Below are 18,977 nucleotides of genomic sequence, written 5' to 3' on the forward strand. Positions count from 1 at the left end.
ATTTTTCTAGTTTATTACATGGCAAAACCGTTTTCTCCAAAGTAGATCTTGTTAAAGCATATCATCAGATTCCCATAGAACCTTCAGACATAGAAAAAACAGCAGTTACTACCCCCTTTGGTTTGTTTGAGTACGTCAAAATGCCATTTGGTTTGATGAACGCGGCTCAAACATTCCAAAGGTTTATTAATGAAGTATTATTTGGCTTAGATTTTTGTTATGCATATCTAGACGATATCTTAATAGCTTCGCGTAATGAAGAAGAGCATTTAGATCACATTCGCCAACTTTTCAATAGACTTCAAAAATACGGTATCATTATTAATCCTGCTAAATGTACATTCGGTCAAACTTCAATAGATTTTCTTGGTTATACAGTAAACAGTAAAGGTACTGCTCCAAATCCAGAGAAAGTAGATGCCATCAGAAATTTTCCAAAACCTCAAGATATAAAAGAACTCCGACGTTTTTTAGGGATGTTTAATTTTTATCGTCGTTTTGTCCCTAACGCCGCAAAATTACAAGTCCCATTAACAGATTTATTAAAGGGTGCACCTGCTCGTGGTAATCCTCGTATTGCCTGGTCGAAAGAAGCCGAACTTGCTTTCACCCAGGTAAAGGAAGCACTTGCTGAAGCGACCCTTCTGGCGCACCCGGTACCTGGCGCTAAGCTTAGCGTTACCGTGGATGCGTCTGATTTCGCAATCGGAGCGGCACTTCAGCAATGGGTGGATGATACCTGGCAGCCTTTGTCTTTCTTTACAAAAAGCCTTTCGTCAGCCCAACGAAAATATAGTGCATATGACCGGGAATTATTAGCCGCTTACACCGCAGTTCGTCGTTTTAAACACAACCTTGAAGGTCACGCATTCACAATTTACACTGATCACAAACCTCTGGTTTACGCTTTCAAACAGCGGCCAGAGCGTTCCACTCCACGACAGTTCAGACATCTAGATTTTATAGGACAATTCACTACAGACATTCAACACATATCAGGGAAAGACAACATAGTCGCGGACGCATTGTCCAGAATACAGGAGATTAATAAACCCGTTGATCTATCGGAATTGGCACAGTCTCAACAGACAGATGAAGAGCTTCAAAGTCTCTTGCTGTCTGAGACTGCCCTTAAATTAAAGAAAATTAGGTTCCCGTTTAAAGATCGCGAGTTGGAAATTTTTTGCGACACTTCTTCTCCTACCGTTCGTCCATATGTACCCGCAAACCTACGTAAACAAATTTTTAACACACTACACAATTTATCACACCCAGGAGTTAAAGCCACACGCAGACTGGTTACTGATCGCTTTGTTTGGCCATCTATAAACAAAGATTGTAACACTTGGTCTAAACAATGCATTCCTTGTCAAAGAAACAAAATTACACGACACACCTCATCTCCGTTAGGCAATTTTTCATTACCGGTTTCACGATTTCATCACATTCATATTGACATAGTAGGACCATTACCCATTTCACAAGGATACAGGTATTGCCTTACCTGTGTCGACCGCTTTACCCGCTGGCCAGAAGCTTGGCCGGTCGAGGACATAACAGCCGAGACAATAGCAAACACCCTTTTAGTAGGTTGGATATCACGCTTTGGTGTTCCAGCTATTATTACTACAGATCAGGGTAGACAATTTGAATCTCAACTTTTTAAAGAATTAACACAGTGTCTTGGTTCACATCATATCAGAACTACCGCTTTTCATCCTTCATCTAATGGTATGGTAGAGAGATTGCACCGACAATTAAAATCAGCAATCCGTTGTCATGAGACCGACAAATGGACCGAGGTACTCCCACTAGTCTTATTAGGTATTAGATCCACATATAAAGAAGATTTGCACGCAACTCCAGCAGAATTAGTATACGGATGCACGTTAAAATTACCGGGAGAATTTTTCAATAAAGATCAAAATAGTCCAGTGACGTCCGATTTTGTTTCACGCTTCAAACACACAATGAAAAACATACAACCTTGTAAACCCTCACGACACGGCACACATACACCATTTATACACAAAGATTTACACACATCAACACATGTATTTATTCGACACGATGGCGAAAAACGTTCTTTACAACCGCTGTATGACGGACCTTATAAAGTTATCAACCGTAATAGTAAATATTTCACTGTGCTAATTAATGATCGTGAGAAAAACATTAGTATCGATAGGTTAAAACCTGCGCATGTAGAACCGACTCAACTTGTAACGAACAATACTTCCGATACACGAAGTGCGAGCGATCAAGCAAGCCGTAGTCCTAAGAGCATTTTGAAACAAGCTGTGCCAATTAAAACACGGCATGGCCGTATAGTTAGATTTACCGAGCGTTATCAGGCATAAGTAACCGATGTAAATAGTTTTTCTTGTCTGTATATAGTTTTTTTTTGCGCTCTATCTTGTATTACTGTTAGTGTATTTTCATGTATGTAAGTATGTATGTATGTATATAGACCATGTAAATTTTGTATAGCGTTATCACTGGCAAGGGGGTGATGTAGCGGCACATGGTTCGCAGCGTTGGTAGAAATTAGCATTGACCGTTTACAGATGTTTAGGTGTAGGCAGTTAAGCCTACCCTAAAGTCTGTAAGTCGGCGAAATTATTTTATGTTTTTTGGACGTGCGTAGCTCAATAGACTACCCTACCATAAACGCTGCCAGCCATGTCCCGTTACGGTTCATTAGGCCACATGGTCAGCGCGGTCCGGAAGGACATTTTCGACTCTCAAATTCTAATTTACAATACTCTTTCCCCCGTCGAAAATGGGAGGACTCTGCGAGGAAAATAACTCCACCCTCAACTGTGTAAGGAGTTACGCCTTCTCCGAAAAGTTTATATATACTGCGGAAGGGCGTCAAAACAGATATAATCAGTCGAGCCTCCAATTCTGCATCATTGAACATACTATACCGATTCCGTAACATTGTATTCAATAGCATTTCTGTAATATCACACATAGTCTCCATAGTTCACATTAAACACCTTACCTCTTGCAAACACACTGTTGCGAGCAATATTTATTCATTCCACACCTAACCTACCTCGCGACAGCCTAATATACAAATTTCATGTAACTTTTTCAAACTGATTAATATCATCAAACATTTCGTTATTTTTCAATTCTAAAAATTTTTTTGTACTCACATGATCTAAACGTTGATGCCAATGTTCATAATTATCTGATACAATATTAAAAACTCTAGTATTTATTTTGGTAATTTCAAAATTAATTATTATTTTTATTCCTTTCTGATTAAAAATAATTTCCAGCCTTTTGCATTTTTCTGACGGACAATAAATTTTATGCAACTTTTGCACTGTAGACAACATTGTCCAAAATTCCATTTACTCCTGTATCACTAATTACGTTGATAATTCCCCTTTTTACTGCTGTTATAAATTCTCCGCTTTTCGCAACTGAAATCTTCACAGGCGGATTTAACTCAATGAAATTCATAAAATAGCTATTGTTGTTAGCGATGTGATCGGAAGCTCCAGAGTCTAAAACAAAATGTAATTTATTGCCAATGTGGTTTTCATGTCGATAATTTCCAACCATAAAAGCAAATGATGATGATGCGCCATCATTCGGTGTTCTATTCATATAAGATTCATGCTTGTTGATTTCCATTATTTGAATGACTATAATTTCTTATTTTCTCAAATAAATACTGCTCCTTTTTCTTACTTAATTGTTTCTTCCACAAATATGACATTTTAATTTATTTTGGAAATTTCTTTAATCTTTATAATTTTTATTTCTCTTCTTAAATATATTCTTAAATTTTGCGTTCTTATACCGACTTTTCCTATTGTTGAACTATCTTCCGTATTGAGTTGAAACGCTTTAGTAGTAATATCACTAATATCACTTTTTAATTTTACTTCATAATTCTGTTTTCACAACGTTGAGAATTAAATTATCTTCTATTAAGGTTTCTATTGCTGTAATCACATCTTCGTACGACTTTGCAAGTATTGTTAATAAATGTGAAACTTTGCTACTTCTTCCAATTTTACACCTGTTGCGATTAATACTATAATTAGCTCATGAAACTCCGTATAGTGCTCTATTAGCGGCTTGTCATTTTTAAATTTTAGAGCTGAAAGTTTATTTCTAATGATTAATTGTGTCGCCACACTTTTCCGTTCATATATTCTATCGAAGTTTTGTAAAATTTCTTTTGTAGTACTATTATTTTTTGCAAATCCACGAAAAGAGTCCACTACATGTTTTACTATAACTACTTTTGCCACTCTTTCCATTTTATCATAATTTTTCTTCGCAGTCTCACAAATGCCAAACTCAATAAGATAATACTAAAGCAAATGGACCTTAAAATAATAGTGTAAATAACACTAAAAACACTTGTAACTAATTAAACGTAACCTGGGCCCATAACTTGATGGAACATGGAAGGTTCTTATATTTAATATAACACAGAAAACAATAATTTTTAAAAAACTAAATGAATTTATTGTTTAAGAAAAACGACTTGGAAGGTCCTCTTCAAAATTTGTTAATTAAATTTGATTTATGAATACTGAAAAAGCAATTCTAAATAACTCACTATATTTTATACGTGTGAAAAATTATTATATTAGGGAAATAGTAGCGAAGAAATATGTACTGTTGACGACGACGATCCGTCATCATATACAGAGTGTGTTCCAAAAGTAATGAGAGCGAAATTCCTGCGCTGCTCCTGTTGGTCAGAGGGGGATGGGACCACGTGGGTTAGATGCGGGGGACCCTTCGCTTTCCAACGAACCCGGTCCCAGGGCTCTCCGAGCTGTGAAAGGGACAGGACGTGAATTTTTGTGACCCTCTGTTTGATAACCGTGTCACGGAAAAAGTGGCGTCGACGATCGGAACAACGATACGCGATAAATTTTTTGTGCTAAACTAAACAAATCTCTTGAGGAGACAAATAAAATGATTCGTGAGGCTTATGGGGACACTGTTTTGTTGTACTCACAAATTTCGAGGTGGTTAAGGGCCTTTAAGGAAGGGCGGGAAGAGGTTCACGATGATTAACGTTCCGGACGGTTACCAACCAGCAAAACAGTCCGTCAAACAGTCCATAAAGAATGTCTTCCTAAAGAATAGATAGTTAACACCGCCTACTAAGTGTATGTGCTGGAAAGACTGCGAAAAAGGGTCGTCAGGACGAGAAAACACATCTCCGCTACCTGAATAGTGCATCTCGGCCACGCGCCTTGCCACAACGCGCTGCGAGTACGTGAGTTTCTGACCCAAAACAGGGTGATAATGCTTCCCCAACCCTCCTATAGTCCTGACCTGGCACCGGTAGACTTTTTTTGGTCCCCCGGATGAAGATACCCCTGAAAGGAACTCGTTTCTCATCGATAGAAGACATCCAAGCGGCCGTGACCGACCTCCTGAAAGAGGTTCCGGAAAACGCATTCCAGGACGCGTACCGTTTATGGCAGGGTCGCTGGCAAAAATATGTAGAAGCCCAAGGGCAGTACTTTGAAGAATTTTTAGTATTTGTAAGAATTGGTGCAATAAATTCCTTTAAAAAAAATCATTCTCATTACTTTTGGAACACATCCTGTACGATACTGTCGCGCGCCCAGTCTATGCGCGCTCTCACTGGTCAGTGTTTCTTGTTAGTAACTAAGTTGTTTAGAATCGCCCCAACTGCCACCCCTTTTCGGCTATTGCAGTAATTGTGGAACACCTTGTATAATAAGAGACACTTTCGAGAATCCTTACGATAGGCCTTATGTCCACCTTTACGCACTGTACACCACAAGAGGTCCGTGGATGACACGAAACAGAAAATTAGACATTGGACCAAGCTGATTTAATGCAGTAAGTTTAGGTTTTTCCTTATAAACCAGCTGGATTAATTTAAAGACAAAAGTGTCCCAAAAATCATAAATTTTTTGTCCTGATATTCGAACAATGCGTGTCTTCGAAGCAATGTATTGAATGTACGAGAACCTCTTTCGGATAGGGTCTATTCAGTGTTGAAGAAGCCTTAAAAACCTTGACGGTTATTGCTTCCGTGTATATTAATTACCTGAAAATTCCAATAAAACTCTATAACTGGACATTGCGGTAATAAATTATACATACGTCGGATCTGTACTCTCAGAAGCCCCAGAGGGGCAACTCGACAATATACATGAATGAACTATAGCATCCCAAAAGATTCATTATAGAATTTTTATGATATTAATGAAGAATTCATTATTTTGTACTTTCTTTCATTAAATTATCGTTCGCGCTCATACAAATTAGCGATCACATCATAACAAAATAATTTGTAGTTTCAATTGCCATACGTACTTACCTAATCAGTCGATAATACGTATCTTCTAATTCGCAAAATACTAAAATTATTAAATCAATCAAGACATACGAAACTAATTAATAATAAATAAAACTCATTGTTAGTATTTGAATTAATCTAATCTTTTATCAAATAATGTTTTATTAAAAAATTTAAGAAATATAAAACTGTTGAGAACTTATTAGGGACCCATAAATAATAGTTTATTTATGATAGGACCGTCAGCCCATCGTTGGGCCAGGGTTGACTCGGGTCGAGGTTAGTGTTGTAAACCATGTGGCAGGCAGAGAAATTAGAAAACTGTGCAAAACATCACAGTTGCCTGTCACATGGTAAAAATAGGGAAAGTTCTCAACCCCACTTGAGCGCCAAAATATCTAACATTTCTGGAAGGGGAACCTTCAAGGGTTTACCTTATTCCTGATTTTCGTGGAAAGCGTTAGAAAATTCTCAACAGCCACAGAGGCTTGGTAGTGTTCCGACCGTCGGACACTTACGGATTCGAACTTGTATTTTCAAAGGGACAGACCCTTAATAAGTCACGCGTCTAAGTGTTAACAGTAAAACTTTTATATACAGTCCACTTTAAAATTGTGAATATCACCTTTCCCTACCTCAATCATTATACTTAACCGAGCATTCGGGCGCGAACATTGGTCCTTCGAGCCGGATACTCGGGATTGAAGATAGTGGAACTGTGATACAACGAGAAAAGAGGGTGAAATTCCAAACGGACGAATTCAAGATAGAAGAAAGGAGGGTTAAGGACAGTCCAAGACCAGAGGCAACTTCATTTTGAGGTGACTTAGCGGATCCAGAGAGACATCAGCCGATCTTCATTGCTGGGAACCTGAAGCTAAGATCATCGCAGCAGCTGATTGTGGAGTCTACAGATTCCGGCAGAGCGAACCCTTTCATCAAATTCCTGTCAACTTCCGGTGAGTCGAGTTTGATACATTTCTTGATTTGCGTTACACAATGGCTACGTCAAGCGAAGAAATTCTTCGTAAATTAGTAGAGGAGCGCGGTTATCTTAAATCATCGCTTACGAAATTCAAGACCTTTTGTGATACGCACGCGAAGACTACAACAGTTGATTCTCTTCAAGAGCGATTTAATCGATGTGTACCGCTGATTGATAAATTCGAGAAAATTCAGGATCAAATCGAGTCTTTGGTGACGGCAAGTGCGGAAAAAGAACAGCATATTCAGTATAGGGATGCTTTCGAGACATTGTATTTTGATTTGATAGGCGGTGTTCGGGGTTATATACAGCGCTTAAATAATCCAAATGCAAATCGTGGTGTGCAACAACCCGTCGGAAACACGGCTGCGTCGCCTGCGTTGTCTGTAGCTTCAGCTAGTGTTAAATTGCCGTCAATTCCGTTACCGACTTTTCATGGTTCTTTAGGAGAATGGGTTTATTTTCGTGATAGCTTCGAATCGTTGATTAATCAGAATGAAACTTTAAGTAATATTGAGCGATTTCATTATTTGAAATCTGCAGTAAAGGGAGAGGCTGCTCGTGCTCTTGAAGCGTTGGCAATGTCGGATAATAATTACACTGCTGCATGGGCTCTCTTACGCGATCGCTATGAGGATTCGAATGAGCTAATAGATTTTCATGTAGGGGCATTGTTTAATTTGCAATCGACGACAAGAGATTCGCCAATGAGTTTGAGACGGTTAATTGATGATTTTAACAATCATTTACGGTCATTAGTATCTTTGCAAGAGCCAGTAGATAAGTGGGATACTTTGTTAGTATACTTGTTATCAAGTAAGTTAGATTTACGAACGCGTGAATCGTGGGAGAAACGGGTATCAGAGTTAGGCAGTAAGAAGACTTTGGCTGATTTGCGATCTTTCCTTGAGCAGCATTATAAGTTTCTCGCGAAATCTGTTCGCGGAAATACATCATCGTCTCCATCTCCCAAATGTAGTATTCAGAAACCACAATCGCGTCCAGTTTCATTCGTTGCTACTGAATGCAACAAATGTCCATTATGTTCTTCAGAGCATACGTTAGTTGCATGCAAAACATTCAAGGCATTAACAGTAAATGCTCGCAGATCAAAGGTCAAAGAATTGAGGGTATGTTTCAATTGCCTGCGTACAGGACATGGCTTTATGACGTGTACTCAGGGATCATGTCATAAGTGTAAATCGAAGCACCATACATTGCTTCATTACGAAAAGGGAACAGTTCCAGTCGCGAATCCTGTTGTAGTAGAGAAACCGGTAGATTCAGGTGAATCAAAGTCTGATAATCAAAGTTACATCGTTCATTGCGCGACAAATTCAGACGTAGTATTATTGTCAACCGCGATCATACATGTAATCGATGACAAAGGGAAAAGACACGAGTGCCGGGCACTGTTAGATCAAGGGTCGCAGGTAAATCTTTTAAAAGAGGGATTTGCGAAGCAAGTAGGTTTGACTTGGGAACCGACTACCTCAGTACTTTCGGGTGTAGGAGCGGTTGATTCAGGTAGATATGATAATGTAGATATGATAATAGGGAACGGTCATTTGTGGGATATAATGAGTGTAGGATGCCATAGATTAGGACCCGGGTTGCCAATCCTAATGAAAACTCAAATGGGTTGGGTTTTCGGGGGACGTTTTAAAAATAGTGTTGTTCCGCAGCCACAAGTTTACAATGTAGTAACTAACGATGAGCTGAGTAAACAGCTTACTCAGTTTTGGGAGGTTGAGACAATTTCGACGAATGAAGAATTGTTATCTCATCCGTGTGAGGAACATTTCATACGCACAGTTACAAGACATACTGACGGACGTTTTATTGTACAGATGCCTGTGACTGACGACGTGAAAAACCTAGGTAATTCCGAAGTAATGGCAGCGAATAGATTTCGAAATTTAGAAAGGAAATTGGCGAAGTCACCTGCGTTGCGTTTGGATTATGTAGGATTTATTAGGGAATATATTGCGCTTGGCCATATGTCAAAGGTATCGCGGCATACTTTGACAAACGCGTGTCTAAGTTACTACCTGCCGCATCATGCTGTAATTAAAGAAACGAGCACAACCACAAGGGTACGGGTAGTTTTCGACGGGTCTGCAAAGACGTCAACAGGAATTTCTTTGAATGATGTACAAAGGGTTGGGCCCGTAGTACAAGATGATCTATTCTCAATTCTTGTTAGATTTAGGCAACATCGCGTGGTTGTTAGCGCCGACATAGAAAAAATGTATAGGCAAATACTTGTATCGCCTGAACAAAGGTCGTTACAACGTATTTTATGGCGAGAAGACCCTTCACAACCACTCGATGTGTACGAACTTAATACCGTTACGTATGGGACCGCGTCAGCTCCTTTTTTGGCAACCAGATGTTTGCGGCAGGTCGGTCTTGACAATATTGAGAAATACCCCGACGCGAGTAGGGTAATCATTAAAGATTTTTACGTTGACGACCTTCTGACGGGTGCGGATTCAGTAGAAGAAGCTCAGGTTATTAAAAGGGATGTAGAACAACTTTTAGATACAGTAGGATTTAAACTCAGAAAGTGGGCTTCGAATGAGGCCACTGTATTTCAAAATAGTATGGATAAAGATAAGAGAATAGTTTCACAGAAGGAAGAGGATCCTAGAACTCTTGGTATATTGTGGTCACCAGTTTCGGATGACTTGCGCATTGTAGGCAGTAGTCAGGTTACGACTCGCGTAACAAAAAGGGTTATTTTATCTCATTTGTCTAAAATTTTCGATCCTCTTGGGTTAGTAGGTCCGGTAGTGATTCGTGCGAAATTGATGATGCAATCATTATGGCAATTAGGTATTGGATGGGACGAATCAGTACCGCAACAGATTTATACGGAGTTTCAGGAGTTCCAGGGTGAACTCGAGTCATTATCTCGGTTGTTGGTACCGCGGTTTGTTTTGGGCCTGAATCCAGTGCAGGTAGATCTTCACGGGTTCTGCGATGCCTCCGAGAAGGCTTTCGGGGCGTGCGTATACCTGCGTACGATTGATCAAGGAGGGCACATTACGGTTCGGCTATTGTGTGCCAAATCTAGAGTAGCGCCGTTAAAAACAATAAGCTTGCCGCGTTTAGAATTGTGCGCAGCTCTATTGTTAATTCAGATAATTTGCAAGATTCGAACGGCGTCTAAAATTCTTTGGAATTCGGAAACATATTGGACAGATTCAACGATTACTTTAGCATGGATTCAGGGGTCTTCAAATCGTTGGAAAACATTCGTAGCGAATAGAGTCACTGAAATTCAAAATTCGTCTCAGGGCATTTGGCAACATGTTGCTTCTCAACACAATCCAGCAGATTGTTTGTCTCGCGGGGTGCGACCATCCACATTAGAGTCGTTAGATCTTTGGTGGAATGGTCCGTTATGGCTCCGCCAAGGCGAGGAAGGGTGGCCTGTCACTGGTCCACTGCCTCTCAGTGTTCCAGAAGAAAAATCAGTGGTGCTCACGGTATTGAGGCCAAACAATAGTTTTGATGAGTTACTAACTAGGTATTCAAGTTATACGCGATTAATTCGAATTGTAGCGTATTGTCGCAAATTTTATCATGCGATCTGTTGTCGTCGATCGAAGAAAATTAATAAACCATGTAGTGAACATACAGTCGGTCATATTTGTGCAATAGGTAATAATCTAACGGTTCAGGACTTGAACTTGGCTGAGGAAGCGGTTCTTAGATTATTACAACAGCAATATTTCATGCAGGAAATTCTTGACCTGCAGTCAAACAGGGATATTTTCAAGTCCAGTTCTTTAAGAGGTCTTAATCCATTGTTGGACAAAAAGGGACTTTTAAGGGTGGGCGGCCGACTTAACTTTGCAAACCTAAAGTACGAGCAACAACACCCTGTAATTCTTCCGAAGGATAGTTTTATTACGAAGCTAATCATTCGCCGTGAACATGAGCGTTTACTACATGCCGGTTGCGAGTCAGTATTGTCAGCGATTCGAAGAAAGTATTGGCCGCTTTCGGGTAGAAACACAATAAAGGGAATAATTAGAAAATGTGTCCGCTGCAGTCGAACGAACCCGAAGGGTGTTGGTTACCTGATGGGTCAATTGCCTGCGGCGCGTGTGCAAGTTAGGGCTCCATTTTTCACTACTGGGGTGGATTATGCAGGACCTTTTTATGTAAAGGAAAGGACTCGTAGCAAAACAACTACTAAGGCATATTTATGTTTATTTGTCTGCTTAGCAACGAAGGCAGTTCATTTTGAATTATCGGTAGATTTAACGACCAACGCATTCTTAAATTGTCTTAGGCGGTTTGTTGCACGTAGAGGTAAATGCAAACAAATATTTTCTGACAATGGCACAAATTTCGTGGGCGCACGGAATGAAATGCAAAGAATCGAGCAATTTTTTAGAGACGAGGTCAATCAACGACATATTTTAGATTTTACTGTTACGGAAGGGATAGATTGGCACTTCATTCCTCCACATGCACCACATTTCGGTGGATTGTGGGAAAGTGCAGTCAAATCAGCGAAACGGCATTTGTTGCGCGTCATTGGGGAAACTCGTTTAACATTTGAAGAACTTTATACTGTGTTAACGCAAATCGAGGCTTGTATGAATTCTCGGCCATTGCATCCGATCTCTTCCGATCCCAAAGATTTGACTCCTTTGACTCCTGGGCACTTTCTCACGGGTGGCCCACTGTCTGACATACCTTATCCTGATGTCACAGACGTCAAGGCAAATCGCTTAAGTCGGTTTCAGCTCCTTCAGGCGATGCAGCAACACTTTTGGAGACGCTGGCAGACTGATTATTTGCATCAGCTGCAGCAACGAAACAAGTGGAAGGTCACCGTTCCAGAGAAGTTCGGCCCTGGTACCATGGTGGTTATCAAGGAAGATAACCTTCCCCCTTTGCGTTGGAGGCTGGGTCGTATCACCGAGGTACATCCGGGCAAGGATGGAGTCAGCAGAGTCGTGTCAATACGAACAGCCGATGGGATTATCAAGCGACCAGTGGCAAAGATCTGCATCCTGCCCATAGATGACAGTGCAACCACGGACCAGGATTCACAGGGAGCGGTGGACTCTACTTCAGCGTAGTACTCCAGGAGTTGGAGTATAAAGTGGATAATATCCAATCTTTTCATTGTATATATATGTACATATTTAACTCTTATAAATAGTATTAAGATTAATACTTAATAATTAGTATTTAATAACGTTTGTATCAATCTATAGTTATGAATAATGTGTGCTATGAGTATGGTTTATAGATATAACAAATATTATTATTGTAACGTAGATGTAACACATAGGTTTAATGTATAATTATGTATTATTGTTCTTTTTGTTGTGTTGAACGCGGAGCGTTCAAGGTGGGCGGCATGTTGAGAACTTATTAGGGACCTATAAATAATAGTTTATTTATGATAGGACCGTCAGCCCATCGTTGGGCCAGGGTTGACTCGGGTCGAGGTTAGTGTTGTAAACCATGTGGCAGGCAGAGAAATTAGAAAACTGTGCAAAACATCACAGTTGCCTGTCACATGGTAAAAATAGGGAAAGTTCTCAACCCCACTTGAGCGCCAAAATATCTAACATTTCTGGAAGGGGAACCTTCAAGGGTTTACCTTATTCCTGATTTTCGTGGAAAGCGTTAGAAAATTCTCAACAGCCACAGAGGCTTGGTAGTGTTCCGACCGTCGGACACTTACGGATTCGAACTTGTATTTTCAAAGGGACAGACCCTTAATAAGTCACGCGTCTAAGTGTTAACAGTAAAACTTTTATATACAGTCCACTTTAAAATTGTGAATATCACCTTTCCCTACCTCAATCATTATACTTAACCGAGCATTCGGGCGCGAACAAAAACATTACACGTAATATTTAAATGGCGCGCGCTTTATCGCTTCATCGCCTAGGTTTATGTACAATGCGTGCGCAATCATTAAAAAAAAAATAGAAAATATATTTTGAAATAAAATTATTATTAAATTGCCATTTCAATATTAAAATCATTAAATATTATAAGTATATTATTAACGATCTCATTAATGCATTTATTTTATTAATTAATATCTAAATATTTTAAATTGTATGCCAAAGTTATTCATAGGGATAGCTCGTGTAGCTTTAAAAAGTGAGAGGCACAAGAAAGGAACTGGAAAAACCATCCGATCTTTGATTGGTACGTGTGCATAGGGCATTCGGATTCTCGAGATTATTAGATCTGTCATACACTCCAATATTTGCCTTTACTCATCCCTGATTGCTCCAAATCTTTATCACTCACTAGTCACCAACTTAGTTATTCATTTTTGATAATTTTTGATCCTTCATCTTCCAACTTCCCCTCCTTTTTCTCTGCACTGTCATAGCTCAAAATTCACCTTCCGAAATCTTTAAATAGCTTTAATTGTTCACTTTGTGGTGAGTCTCGTTCAGAATTATCACGCGCATACCTCTATTGAAATTCTACAATAAAGTCTATTTTCTACGTAAACGTGAATCCTTCATTTAATATATTTAAGTGATACCCCATTTCCTAAAACTCAATATTGAGATATTGAGACAAACCGAACATCACAGATAGAAATCAGTGAACGGCAAACTATCTGTTCAATTGATCTGATTTCTGAACTTCGTTTCGGGGAATGTCGTATATAACGCTAGATTGCTCTACGACATTAAAACGAACGCTTCTACAGCCATTCTTAAATTAATTTCTATTTTCTTTCGCATTACTAACTTGCCATCAGATTACCGGAGTTGTTCTGGGTATTTAGCAGCCAGCGGATAACGGACTTCTTATTTAAGCAACTTGGTCTCTAAAACCTGTTGTTTTGGAACAGCTTTTCAATTAAGCGATCTGGTTTTTAAAGGCGACGTATTTGTTCCAACAAAAAAAGAATGAAGCAATTTGTCTAGCGCAAAAACTAAATATGCTGAGCCTTCAACCGAAATTCGTGTTCTAGCTGTCTCACCCTCGCTCTTTTAACTTCTCTTTTACCGTTATTACCTGGCACGAAGTGAGAGGCACGGTGGGCGAGACTAACGCATTCCCGATGATTCACGAAGAATCTTCTTCAAGTTTCTATATCGCGCTCTAAGAATCGGCGGAACCTTGAGAACAGTGCTTAGGACTGCATGTTTCATTTATGCGATCTCCGTAACGTTGACCATAAACCGTAGCGGGTACGGGTGCGGCGAGGAGGACGCCTAGGCGTCGATGCACCGCGATGCGTTTTTTTTGGAGCACGGCATTTTGTCGTGCGACGAACAGTCTCGTCATAACCGCGAAGAAATAAAGATCTTTTAAAATATTTATTTAGCAAATTATTTAATAAATATCCCTCGACCTCCTACAATTCAGAAGTGGGATGTTAGAAAATAGAAATTAACGAACAGTCGACATAGGCCATCCGCTCTTTGTCATTGCACTTCCCCTTCCTCAGGGAACTTCGCTGGGCCCAAGTGCCCTAAACAGCCACGCTGACGGGGGTGTCCTCAAGACAGGATCGTGTCAATGAAGACACTCTTGTATTGGCATTCGCCGTGAAAAGTCACAGTAAAACATTGCAGTATTTTTAAAATCGCGCCCACTAGTTTATTCGATAAATCTCACCCGTTACCAACAACATTCCTGATTATTTTACAGGGATATCACGGTACGCGAGTGCAATTCAGATACAAAGTGCGAAATAAGTTCGTGAAGTCGGTTAGGGAATAAGTCCACTAATTAACTTTGTGAATTGTGCGTTACCGTGAAAGAACCAAGTGTGTTATTAAGTTTTAGTTAAGACATTGACCATTAGTATAGGATCATTGAGCGTGATTATAGTAAAAAATAAATTTATTAAGGTAAATTTAAATATAAAGTGTGCTCGTCGTATATATGTTCGTCTTAGCTCGTCGTAACTTCAACTCTTCGGCGAACGCCCGATCGCCGCAAATATATAACTACCCTAACGCTCCTTTGTCTTGCTCGGGGTTTTTCCACACGCAAATCCTGCCACGCGCCACCGATTGCCACGCGCCACCAAAATCGGCACGTGCCACCGATTGCCACGTGCCACCGACTGCCACGCGCCACCAAAATCGGCACGTGTCACCCCTATGCCGATTCCAAGAACTTGACCTCGGAATCGGCTACAAAGTTTCACCAAGACCGGCGAAACATCAAATCCTACATTAGGATAGATATTATGTCGTCGCTTACGTTAGTGGAATTGAAGGAATTGTGTCGTGGAAATGATTTGGCGACATCGAGGACAAAAGCGGAGCTGTTGACCCTTGTTGGTAATGTAGTATTTCAGTGGTGAAATAACATTGCAAAAGTTGGCAATCCAGGCCGATTTTATTTTGTTTTTCTACGAGACGATGCGCCGCCAATTTCCGAGCTCGTCCATTCCATTGCGATTCGTGCATGCAATCAGTATGTAGTTAATATATACAGGGTGTTCGATAACTGGTGGTACAAGCGAAAAGGGGGTGATTCTACATGAAAAAATAAGTTGAAAATATAGAATAAAAATTTTTCATGTGAGGCTTTGTTTTCGAGAAAATCAACTTTGAATTTTCGCTGGGTACGCGTGCACTTGATCATGTCAAGTTATAACGGATCTCACTGTAGATCATTGCCTCGATTGAAGTTTATGTTGATAAACACTTCCAGTATCACGGAAATGTTTATTGTAAAAGATTATTGTAGCCTTCCATACATTAAAACAACAGAATACGTTAGAAAGCGTTCACAGAAATTTAATTAGAAGAGCAGAATTATGTATTCGGCAGAATGGGCAACATTTTCAGCAATTTCTGTAATAAATTTCACGATTACAGTATTCACTCCGTAAATGTTAAAAAGATCTCTACCGTAAATGTTAAAATTCTATCCCCACTACTGGGGGGATCCCCCTCGAAATCAGTCAAGAATGAAACACGATCGGTCGCCGAAACGACGAGGATTGAATATCGGTGAGACACATACTAATGCAAGCAAAGGAAAAGATTGTAACTTTCTTATTTCTTACTATTTTTTCATGAAACTTTTACTGTTCTTTTTGTCTAGATTTCCTGATTAAAATGACACAAAACATGATATAATTACGTTAACAATTGCGTGTGTAACGAGTGATTAAAGTTTTTAACATAAAAGAGGACGGCGAATGGAAAAGAAAGAGAAGCAGAAGGTTGACGCGTTCGGCAAACATGAAAGACTCGTGCGTCTTCTGTCTTTTAAATTCAAAAATCAAAATTCTTTATTTTTGGGGTTTCATCAATGAAGCTTTGATTATCGCATTCGTCTCGTTTTTCTGATTAAAATGGTACCAAACACGATATAATTAAAATCATAATTACTTGTATAGCAAGCCTTTAGGAGGAATTCGCACCTCTACCGTAAATGTTACATCCCAAACATTTATGGTGTGTTACATAAGTAATTACGATCGTAATCATATCGTGTTTGGTGTCATTTTAATCAGAAAAACGAGACAAATGCGATGGTAAAAGTTCCATTGACGAAAAACCAAAAATAAAGAATTTTAATTTTTAAATTTAAAAGACAGAACACGTACGAGTCTTTCATGTTTGCCGAACGCTCGAAACTCTATCCCTCCTTGTCTTTTGTATCGCTGTCTCTTTCTACGTTCGGCACACTACAAAAAATGTAGGACCTCTACCGTAAATGTTACAATCGAGACCGGCAAAAGTAACATTTACGGAGTGAATACTGTACTTCAACATCCTATTTCATTACGTGTTTCTAATTTTCCGTTACGATAAAAACAAACTTAACCGTTTTAGTGCCACGCAGCGCGATCGCGCTGTTCGCATACTGTGGTGAACCGTGTCGCTATTTTTGATGACGATCGTCAATTTTTGTCGCGAGTCTGTCGAGAGTTTCCTCTCGTAATTACAAATTTTCTTTCAAATAATCGTAAACAACCTGCATAATTAGCTGTCTTTCTTTAACACATTGAGTCCCAAGGTTTATTTTTAACAATATTTAAAAATTGCCTATCAATCTAAAGCGCGAGTGCGCCGAGCGGCATATTTCGACGAAAAAAAAGAGCGGCGCGACCGCGTCGATCGGCATTATTCGCAGATAAATGAAGGAAGCGCTATCGCGCTTCATGGCACAATTCGACATGGATTTTTAAAAACCTCTGGCACTAAAACGGTTAAACTGCGACAATATCCATCGAAACAATGATCTACAGTGAGATCCATTATAACGAGACATGATCAAGTGCACGCGTACCCAGCGAAAATTCAAAGTCGATTTTCTCGAAAACAAAGCCTCACATGAAAATTTTTTATTTTTTATTTTCGACTTATTTTTTCATGTAGAATCACCCCCTTTTCGCTTGTACCACCAGTTATCGAACACCCTGTATTATGCGTTAATGAGAGTACAAGTGTACAAGTTATTTGTCTACCCTACCAACATCGTTGGTAGGAAACATCGTTGCGTTTAACAACGCAACCGATTCCACAGTGTTCTGTGGTGGAGACCGAGGCTCAGGAAGAAATTCAGATAAGAACCAGCGAATAGCAGGAGAGGCCCCTGTCTGAGGCTGAGTTGTTGAGATGACAAAGAGATTTAGCGGAACGTGAAGTTCAACTATTACGCAGAGAATTAGAACTTGTCTGGCTTTCGCCTTCGAGCATATCGTCGCGTCCACGCGAGGTCGGTTGGAAGGACCTTAAAGAATTGATAAGCGACTTCGACGGCGACAACGCTGATGCGGAAACGTGGGTGCAGCAGATGAGGAGACTGATTGCAACATGGATTAGACGATTGAGCGGCAAAAGCGATGATTTGCAGTAAAATAAAGGGCAAAGCTTTGAGATGGTATCAATCGAAATAAAATTGCGTGGATATGTCGCATGAGGAGTTACTGGTCGGGATAAATAAAATGTATGGGTGTCGACCGAGTACGTTATCATTAACACGCGAGTTCGAGAAAAGAATCTGGAGAAGCGACGAGACATTCACTGATTATGTCCACGATAAAGTCGTACTGGGGAATCGAGTGCTAATTTCTGACGACGAAGTGGTCAACTACATTATCGAGGGAATTCCAGTCGAAAATCTAAGAACAGTGGTTGCAGGGCGAGGCTGCCGTACAGTCGAAGAGTTGGTGCAGGCATTTGCAAGGTCAACGCTGCCAGCGGAGGCGAGAAAGCCCAGAACAACACCGCAACGGGGAATCAACCCACCAGCAACAAGGGTCACCCGGAAGCAGCGCCCGAAGGACCTGAAGGATGTCCGATGTTATAACTGCAACGAGATGGGGTACTATGCGGGTGACTGCAAGAGGCCTAAAAGAGAGCGAGGAACCTGCTTCAAATGCGGTAATATGAGGCACCGTGTCGAGCAATGTCCAGCTTCGAGAGACGTTCCTTATTTAGTTCCTCACGAAGCCAAAGACAGCGATTTTTACCCGACGGTATTATTAGATTTAAGAACTGCTGATAATAATTCTAGACAATTAGAGATAAGCGCATTATTAGATTCAGGTAGTCCCATTAGTTTGATAAAAGAAACGGTTATACCGAACGATGTTATTCGCCATACAGGTAAATCTATTAAATTCACGGGAATAAATAATAGTGAAATGCATGTAGTCGGATGCGTCGAGGCCCAAGTTACTTA

At 40.0% G+C, this 18,977-nt stretch overlaps 2 protein-coding genes across 2 annotated transcripts in view; both read left to right on the forward strand.

Moving 5' to 3' along the window:
• The window catches only part of LOC143265902 (uncharacterized), a 155,148-nt gene that overhangs the window by 80,057 nt on the left and 56,114 nt on the right, over window positions 1-18,977 (forward strand). The window lies entirely within an intron of this gene.
• Window positions 7,322-18,602, forward strand: LOC143265928 (uncharacterized). The gene is made up of 3 exons (XM_076540612.1): window positions 7,322-12,408; window positions 17,954-18,145; window positions 18,434-18,602. Exons 1-3 carry the CDS (start codon window positions 7,322-7,324, stop codon window positions 18,600-18,602), a joined length of 5,448 nt encoding a protein of 1,815 aa, XP_076396727.1.

The sequence above is a fragment of the Megachile rotundata genome, chromosome 15, assembly GCF_050947335.1.
Source record: "Megachile rotundata isolate GNS110a chromosome 15, iyMegRotu1, whole genome shotgun sequence".
Lineage (NCBI taxonomy): Eukaryota > Metazoa > Arthropoda > Insecta > Hymenoptera > Megachilidae > Megachile > Megachile rotundata.